General features: G+C 38.0%; 1 protein-coding gene across 1 annotated transcript in view; it reads right to left on the bottom strand.

Moving 5' to 3' along the window:
• Positions 1–1,540: 1,540 nt before the first annotated feature.
• The window catches only part of WDR89 (WD repeat domain 89), a 30,750-nt gene continuing 22,417 nt past the window's right edge, over positions 1,541–9,873 (bottom strand). The window contains exon 3 of the mRNA XM_082734173.1: positions 1,541–4,037. Coding sequence (XP_082590299.1) covers positions 2,843–4,037 — 1,195 coding nt within the window. The 3' untranslated portion in view covers positions 1,541–2,842. The remainder of the gene's footprint in view (positions 4,038–9,873) is intronic.

Below are 9,873 nucleotides of genomic sequence, written 5' to 3'. Positions count from 1 at the left end.
TGTTCTTGGGAGTTCTGACACTTCACAGTGCTATACCTCAGTGTGGATCTTTTTCATTCATTATACTTGACACTCTGTTGGGCCTTTCGATCTGAAGACTGAAGTTCTGGGCATAGCGTCTAATGTTATTTCATTTTAATAATCCCGTCAACCTCCTTTACATTTCTTTTCACATTGTAAAAACTGATAATCTGATATTAGACCCTTATTTTATCTTCTGTGCCTTTAATCTTTTCTTTTACTTTCTCTCTCTTTGAGGTCTACTTTCAAAGGTATTTGCTTACCTACATCTTCTAACTCTATTAATTACTTTTTTTTTGGAGGGGGGAGAGAGGGAGAGAGAGAAGGACAGAAGGGGCAGAGGAGAAGGAGAGAAAGATCGGTCAGCATGGAACCTGACACAGGGCTTGGTCTCACACCTCTGAGATCATGGCCCTAGTCGCCATCAAGCATCTGACATCGAATCTACCCACCCACCCAGGTGCCCTCTATTAATTACTTCTAAAGTTTAAACATTTTTGAAAGTTTTACTGTTTTGATAACTGTTTCATTTCCTGTGTTGTTTTATAAATGCAGTGTCTCCAAGTCTTTTTATACAGCTTTTCTACTTACATAGTCAGCATTATCTCATATCCTAAGTATCTTAAAAACATGGTTTTTCATTTTTACATAGTGCTCCATCAAAAGATCAAAATGTACCAAAGATTTTAAGCAGCATGAGGCATTATCAAATCTGTGTTTCCTATGTTCAGCCTAGAAATAGTGGGAAGAATGAATTGGAGCAGATTAGAAAAAAGGGTCTGTAATCTAGGAGAAATGATGAAACTCTTATCTAAGGCAGTAGTGGGGGGGTGGTAAATGCAAAAGAACAGCAGACAGATTCTGGGAGGTGGAGTGGCATAGGTCTTGGTGATTGACTAAATAAGAGAAAAGAAAAAAGTCCAGAATTAACCTCAGGTTTATGATTTGAACAAAAGCAAGAATTGGTGAATTTTTTCAAATAAAAATTACATATTTTGAGGGGCACTTACTTGGGTGGCTCAGTTGGTTAAGCCTCTAACTGGATTTTGGCTCAGGTCATGATCTCAGGGTCATGAGATCAAGCCCTGCCTCAGGGTCCCCGCTCAGCATTAAGTCTGTAGAGATTTTCTCCTTTCCCTTCTACTCCTACTGTTCATGCTCTCACTCTAAAATAAACAAATCTTAAAAAAAAAAAAAAAGAATTATTTATTTTGAATATGCTTAACAGGGACTTAACTATTGCTCCCTCTCAAGTTAGTGAAGCTAGATCAAACCTACATGTACGTTGGACTGTGCTGTACGATATGATTTTCCCCTAGTGCTATGGTCTCAGTGATAAATCATTAACATTTAAAGAGAAATGTACAAGGTTCTCAAGTAATGTTTGTATTTTTCATGAGAATATTTTTAGTTCGAAGGATAAAAACATTTTAAAACATCTTTATAAATATTCTTACCTACAAAGATATTTTTATTTGTAATTAAACATAAGAAAACATACCAAACCTTTAGAGCGACCAACTTTTTAAAAAATAGTTTATTTGTTTATTTGAGAAAGAGAGAGCACACACGTGAGTTAGGGAAAAGCAGAAGGAGTGGGATAAGCAGATGCTCCTCTGAGCACAGAGCATTGTGGAGCTCAATCTCATAACCCTGAGATCATAGCATGAGACAAAATCGAGAGTGAGATGCTTAATCAACTGAGCCACCAGGCACCCAAGTGACCAACTTTTTAATTAAGATTCTTTGGAAAAATATTTAACAGTAAGGATGAAAAAACTGGCAGCAAACAAAAATTCAAGTTCAAAATTATGGCATCATCCTTTCCCAGCAGCACCTCCTACATGGCCCCCATTCCCCATGGGCACTTAAGTTTAAAATTATGGATGAAACACTATGAAAGAAAATTTTATCACAAGATAGTAGAATATTTTGAAATAAAAAGTCATTCTGCTATATAAATACTTTCATTTTTTGTATATTCCCTTTGAGTCTCAAAATGAGTTCTGCAAGATAATTTCCTGTTCATCAGTGAAATATCTGTTTACCATTTAACTATTTAAAGATATAGATGCAAACAGGGGTGCCAGGGTGACTCAGTCCGTTAAGCATCTGACTCTTGATCTCAGCTCAGGACATGATCTCAGGGTCGTGAGTTCAAGCCTTACACTGGGCTCCATACTCAGAGTGGAGCCTACTAAAAAAAAAAAAAAAAAAAAACAAAGAACTATCTATCCAGATAGATGCAAATATAAACTAAATATCTTTTTTTAAATAGATGCAAATCATTTTATTTAAAAAAAAAAAACCCTTAGTTCTACTTAGAATCATTGGAATATTTATATTTAAATACTCCAACTTAATTTATGTGTATTAAGCAAGTGGGAGCTCCTACAGAAAAGTCTGATTTGGTTTTATAAATAATGAAGATGATTTAAAATGTAAAAAAAAAACCCTAAACTTAAAAAACGTATTTCAAACCACCTGATTTTTTAAAGTCACACCAGTCATCCACTTCTAAAAAGTCCTTATCAAAGCTATTTCTTTAAACCCAACATTTACTAACTCAACAGATGGGTTTTAAAAATGAGGAATGTAATTTTACTTTCAACTCACTGATTATATACTCAACTGGCAGCTTTAAAAAAAATAATTTTAGAATACATGAAGACCTGAATTAAACCATTTTCAACATTTCTCCAGGACTGTTTGCTAACTGGCTTGTTTTTACATAGGAGCTTTAAACATAGCTATCACAGGTAGTACCCAAAAATAACTACTTGCAACTATAAAACCTGTCAAGTGAACTCCCAACAGAACATCACTGCTTCTTCCTTCTCTTGTAAGAATCATTACTGTGAACTCGTACTCGCTGGGACACAGAGGATGCTATTTTCATGCTGTCTTTCTTTGTAAATGTCTTCTCTATTGGTCCGGGTTTCCAAAGTAACAACTGTGCGTCTTCTCCTCCGGTTAGCAAAGAATCATCCTGCATATTCCAAGAGAAAGAACGGACGGTAGCAGCATGACCTCCGTGAAGGCTGGTCACATGGCTCAATCCTGATGTAGTGCAGCTCATTAAGTGAATAATTCCTGTGTTTGTTCCTCCAACAACAAACAATTTGTCCATTTTTTCATGATATAGGCCACCAATTAAATAGTCCAAAATACCTTCTTTCAGATTAACCACTTCTCTGACATCTTGGATGTTCAAACATGTAATTGGTTCATCAGTATTCAGATGATTAAGATCCCACCAAGAAAACCCTTCATCGTGTGTCATGCAGTAAATCTGTTTATAATCCTTTCCAGACCAACCAATACAGCTTACTGATGAAATGGAGTTACAGGTTGTAATCAGTGCATCTTCTTCATTATCCACACTAATATCGAATACATTTACCAGGCCATCAGATGAACCTGAAACTAACATGTTGGGATTGTTGGGATGGAAGCACACTTGAGTGACATCATCACTATGAGTCTCTGAATATGCTCCAAGTGGGTCTTTAGTAGTAGACAAATCCTGAGAACTAATTCTTGCGTCCCAAAATACCAATAAGGCATCATCGTCAACTTTTTCTGTACCAGCACAAATGACATGATCATTGCAGTTGATATCGAAACTAATAAAAATATTGGAAGGGTAACCCTTGAACAGCTGGACAGGTTTTTCACTGGCTAATCGAGCATCCCAACACTTTACGGTGCCATCGCTACATGATGAATATACACTGTCACTAGAACTTGCAAATCGGACTCCATTCAGAAGTCCAGGATATCCACTAAATTCTCGTAGTACATATAACCTTTCTTTATCATATATTCTGATTGATCCATTAGAACATAAAACAGCAACCAAGTTTTCTTTTTCTGCTTGTACAGCTTTTGATGTGTCTATACCAAGCAAATAAGTAGGCTCTTTAGTTTCCGAGGAACGTTTAACAATGCTCAGATTAGCAAATTGTTCCTCAATCTTCTCCATGTCAGGAGTAGCATCCAAACGTAGTAAAGATCTGTAATAAAAATACAAAAATTAAAATTAAACGCAGGGGCGCCTGGGTGGCTCAGTGGGTTAAGCCGCTGCCTTCGGCTCGGGTCATGATCTCAGGGTCCTGGGATCGAGTCCCGCATCGGGCTCTCTGCTTGGCAGGGAGCCTGCTTCCTCCTCTCTCTCTCTCTGCCTGCCTCTCCATCTACTTGTGATTTCTCTCTGTCAAATAAATAAATAAAATCTTTAAAAAAAAATAAAAAATAAAAAATAAAATTAAACGCAAAGCTTCTCCAAAATTATAATCAAGTCAAGAACACTTTCCTCTGAGGACTGGCACAAAAGAACAGAAATAAAGTCTATTCTAATATTTTAATCTTTCCCTGCCATGATATAACTCGAACTCGGTTGCTTCCCTCTAATTCAATCACTCTTGAATACTGAATCGACCACATATACCTTATGTCAGTAAGAGAATTTTAAAACATGTAAATATACTGCTCAGTAGTTCCTTTTAGCTGACACCCAACTTTCGGTCCAACTCATAATTCTCAGCATTAGCCAATGCTGGCTTCTCCTGGCCCCAGCTGCCTGAGGCAACTTTTAGAATTTAAACATAGGCAGGAGGGTGAGCCGGGTGGTAGGTATTAATGCGGGCACGTACTGCATGGGGCACTGGGTATTATATGTAAACAATGAATCTTGGAACACTACATCAAAAATTAATGATGTACTGTATGGTGACTAACCTAACATTAAAAAACAAAAGAATTTAAACATAGATGTGCAGATGTGCAGAAAAATGGTCCCCCAAGATATTGATGCCTTAATCCTTGGAACCTGCGAATGCTAGGTTTCATGGCAAAGAAGAATTGAGGTAGCTTATCATTTGATCTTTAAAAAAACTTTTTTATTATTGATGTATAGTTGACACACGTTACATTAATTTCAGGTGTACAACACAGTGATTCCACAAGTCTGTGTTATATTATTCTCATCGCAAGTGTAGCTACCATCTGTCATCATACAATACTATTAGAATATCACTGCCTATATTCCCTATGCTGTACTTTTTACCTCTATCATTTATTCATTCCATAACTGGAAGCCTGTATTTCCCACTCCCCTCCATCCATTTTGTCCACCCCCCACATCCCTCCCCTCTGGCAGCCATCAGTTTGTTCTGTATATTTATGTGTCTGTATCAGCTTTTTATTTTTTAAGTGCCACATCTAAGGGAAATCAAACGGTATTTGTGTGACCTATTTCACTTAGCATAATACCCTCTAAGTCCATCCATATTGTCATGAATGACAAGATCTCATTTTTCCTTTTTTTGTGACTGAGTAATATTCCTGTGTTTGTGTGTGTGTGTGTGTGTGTGTGTGTGTGTGTGTGTATACATGACCTCTTTATCCATTTATTTATCCACAAACACTTAATTGCTTCTGTATCTTGGCTAATGTAAATAATGCCATAACAAACATAGGGGTGCATGTATCTTTTTGAATGAAGTATTTTCATTTTCTCTGAATAAATACCCAGTAATAGAATTACTGGGTCATTGGGCACCTGGGTGGCTCAGTGGGTTAAGCCGCTGCCTTCGGCTCAGGTCATGATCTCAGGGTCCTAGGATCGAGTCCCACATCGGGCTCTCTGCTGAGCAGGGAGCCTGCTTCCTTCTCTCACTCTCTATCTGCCTGCCTCTCTGCCTACTTGTGATCTCTGGCTGTCAAATAAATAAAATCTTTAAAAAATATATATAAAAAAAAGAATTACTGGGTCATATGTACTTCTATTTTTAATTTTTTAAGGAACTTCCATACTATTTCCTACAGTGGCTGTACCAATTTACATTCTCACAAGCTGTGCGTGAGGGTTCCTTTTTCTCCCTATCCTCACCAACACTTGTTATTCCTTGTCTTTTTGACTCTGGCCATTCTGGCAGATTTAAGGTAATAGCTCATTGTGGTTTTGATCATCCCTGATGATGAGTGATACTGAACACCTTTTCCTGTATCTGTTTGCCATCTGTATGTCTTCGTAAAAATGCCTACTCAGGTCCTCTGCCCACCTTAATTGGATTATTGGGGTTTTGTGTCGAGTTGTGCTTATCAGTTGATCTTAAAATAGGGAGATTATTCGGATTATCTGGCTGGGTCCAGTGTAATCACCATTGTTCTTAAAAGTAGGAGGAGGCAGAACATGATGCGAGTCAGAGAGAGATTTTACTATGGAGGAAGGGCACAGAAAAATATATTGTTGGTTTGGGGGAAGAAGGCCTTTAAGTGGATGGCCTGTAGAAACTGGAAAAGGCAAAGAATGGTCCCCATTTAGATTCCATCTAGATGGAATCTAGATTCTCTAGATGGAAATGCAGGCCTGCCAACACCTTGATTTTCACCCAGTGAGACCTATTTTGGACTTTCGACCCCTCAGAACTATAATAAATTTGTATTTTTTTCAAGCCACCAAGTTTGTAGTAATCTGTTACAGCAACAATAGGAAACTAATACTAATACATGGGGGTTCCCAATATGAAATTCTGGAGAAGTACTCCTCAGGCAGTAGTAACTTATAAATGATGGAGCTGGAATGTGACCCTAGGCATTCTGGCTTCAAGGACTGTGCTCTTCATCACCACACCATACTGCCCTCCACTTTTTTTCTCTTAAAATATTTCATTTTGGGGGGCTCCTGGGTGGCTCAGTGGATTAAGCATCTGTCTTCAACTCAGGTCATGATCCCAGGGTCCTGGGATCAATTCCCACATTGGGCTCTCAGCTCAGCAGCAGCCTGCTTCTCCCTCTCCCTCTGCCCGCCGCTCCCCCTGCTTGTGCTTTCTCCCTGTCAAATAAATAAAATCTTAAAAAAAAATTTTTTTTTTTTTAGGGGCACCTGGGTGGTTCAGTGGGTTAAAGCCCCTGCCTTCGGCTCAGGTCATGATCTCAGGGTCCTGGGATCGAGCCCCACATCGGGCTCTCTGCTCAGCCAGGGAGCCTGCTTCCTCTTCTCTCTCTCTCTCTCTCTCTCTGCCTACCTGCGATCTCTGTCTGTTAGATGGGTAAATAAAACCTTAAAAAAAATTTTTTTTTTTTTTTAATTTTTAAGGAATCTCTGCACCCTATGTGGAGCTTGAACTTAGAAGTTCCTTAATGGTAGAACAAGTTCAAGGCCAGAAAAACTTGCATGCCTAGTGACTTTATCACAAATTTCCTATCTTGCTTTTACCAAATAAATAGTCTATCTCACTAATTAACTTTTTCATTCTTATGATGAAATGGTTTTTTTGTTGTTGCTTTAATGATATCTTTAATGATATCTGTCTTTTCATCTTTAAAAGAAGAAATGAGTACCAACTCAAGAGTTGTCAGAAGAATCAACTAAAATAATGTGTTCAGCACAACACCTGGCAAATAAAATACTTATTCAACAGATGTTATATAAAAATTATCCGTATGGGGCGTCTGGGTGGCTCAGTGGGTTAAAGCCTCTGCCTTCAGCTCGGGTCATGATCCCAGGGTCCTGGGATCGAGTCCCACATTGGGCTCTCTGCTCAGCGGGGAGCCTGCTTCCTCCTCTCTCTCTGCCTGCCTCTCTGCCTACTTGTGATCTGCCAAATAAATAAATAAAATCTTTAAAAAAAATTATTAGTATTACCACTACCAATACCACTAACACTATATTGGAGGCAGGGTGAGTTTGGATCTAGGTATTGTTACTCAGACCTCAGTGTCACCTGCCTAGAAAGATCCTCCCTAGTCAACCGATCTAAAATAGGTCCTGTCACTTCCTATCATATTGCTTGTTTTATCAATTTAAAAATTAAAAATGCCTAATTATAAAATATTTCAAATATACAAAGCTTAGAAAAAAGTGTAACAGATACCCAAATATAGACAGATACTCAGATTTAACAGATGTTAACATTTTACCATACTTGTTTGTTTTTTATTTAAAGAAACATTACAGACACAACTGCTCTGAATTTATAACATGGCATTGCATTTATGTCTTCTTTGCATTTGCTCTTTTCACTCAGTATTTTTGAAAAACCCTATTTTGCTGTTGAAGTTCTTACTCTTTCTTACTTATCTAGTATCAATAAATAATTGTTGAATAAATGAATAATTGATTCAACTTTCTTGCTCTTGTTCTAGGAGAAACAGAATAAACCTAAAAGGATATTGCATGTGTTAAGTGTTTACAGGGGGAGCTCTGCTCATGGAAATTAGTAAAATAATGGGATTCTTGAATAGTACTTTAGGGCATGAAAAGGAACTACAGAGAAAGATTTTATATTGTAAAGAAAAATATTATTTAACTTTTTTTTTTTTTTTTTAACCACAAGCTATTCAAATTATTCTTCAAATGTATATTTACTTAAGAGTATACTTCCTGGGGAACCTGTATGGCTCAGCTGGTTAAGCGTTGGCCTTCACCTCAGGTCATGATCTCACAGTCCTGGGATTGGGCCCCACATTGGGCTCTCTGCTCAGCGGGGAGCCTGTTCTCCCCACCCCCCCAACCCCCCACCTGTCTCCCTGCCTACTTGTGATTTCTCTCTCTGTCAAAAAATAAATAAAATCTTAAAAAAAAAAAAAGAGTGTATTTCCTATACCCTTCAAGGAGAAACAAACCCTTTTAAAATTCCAGATAAAAATTATCCATTCTTGAAATATTCCAAGAGTTAATATGAGATTATAAAATAAATAATTTTTCCTACTACTTCATTTTGATTTTTTCATATGAAAGTTCAGGTTGATGGAAATTTTAAACAATCAAGTTTAATGTGGCTTTTAAGCTGATAGTAATTTGTAGGACTATGACCATGCACTCAAGCAGGATAGTAGTACAGCACTCCCTCCCTCCCCTACATTGCCTGGAGAGTCTGTTTCATATTGGAACAGTACCCTAAATGGCTTCAATTCAAAGGATTCTAGGGGTTGATGGGTCAGGAAGGGTAGGCCCCAGACTGAATGCTACAGCAAACTTAACACTTCAAGACTGTGGAGATGGGGGCACCGGGGTGGCTCAGTCGGCTAAGTGTCTGCCTTCAGCTGTCATTGTCCCAGGGTCCTGGGATCAAGCCCTGCATCGGGCTCCTTGCTCAGTAGGGCATCTGCTTCTCCCTCTTCTACTCCCCGTGCTTGTGTTCCCTCTCTTGCTGTGTCTCTCTCTCTGTCAAATAAGTAAATAAATAAATAAATCTATCTTAAAAAAAAAAAGATTGTAGAGAATGGTAACAATCACAGTGGTTGTCCACTTGACACACTATTCAAATGCAATAGAGTTTCTCAAGAAAGAAGAACTAAAGGATGGATGGGTGGATGGATGGTTGGATGGATGGATGAAGGAAAGGGAGAGAGACAGAAAAAACAAAAAGGAAGAAGGGTATTGGAGGTAAGGTAGTATATCTCACAAAGCCCTCAAGCTTTAGAGCTTAGAGAGTACACAGATACAGTGAAATAATTTGATCTCTTACAGAGAAACATGAAAACCTCTAGCTTATGTTTTAACACATTAATATGCAAGTGAGTCATACTTGAAATATAGCCTTCCTAGGCTATGTAGCTAATTCTTAATTTTACATGCTAATGAATCATTCCAAGATGATAAATACGTTTTCTTCTATGCACAGCTTTTATCTGCGTTTTCTTTGCATGATCCACCTCCGGTCCTTAAGAGAAGCCATAGGCTCTTTTCATCCCACACTACATTCTCACAGGGTGACTTCATTCACGTTCACGTGCCGTCTATATGCCAATGATCTCATCCATTTACAGATCTGTATTTCCAACCATCTACTGGCCATTTCTTTTTGGATGTGTCCCACTACACCCCAAAATAAAAGTGATCAT

The sequence above is a fragment of the Mustela nivalis genome (assembly GCF_964662115.1).
Source record: "Mustela nivalis genome assembly, chromosome: 6".
Classification (NCBI taxonomy): Eukaryota; Metazoa; Chordata; class Mammalia; order Carnivora; family Mustelidae; genus Mustela; species Mustela nivalis.
This window is presented reverse-complemented; position numbering and strand designations above follow the sequence as displayed.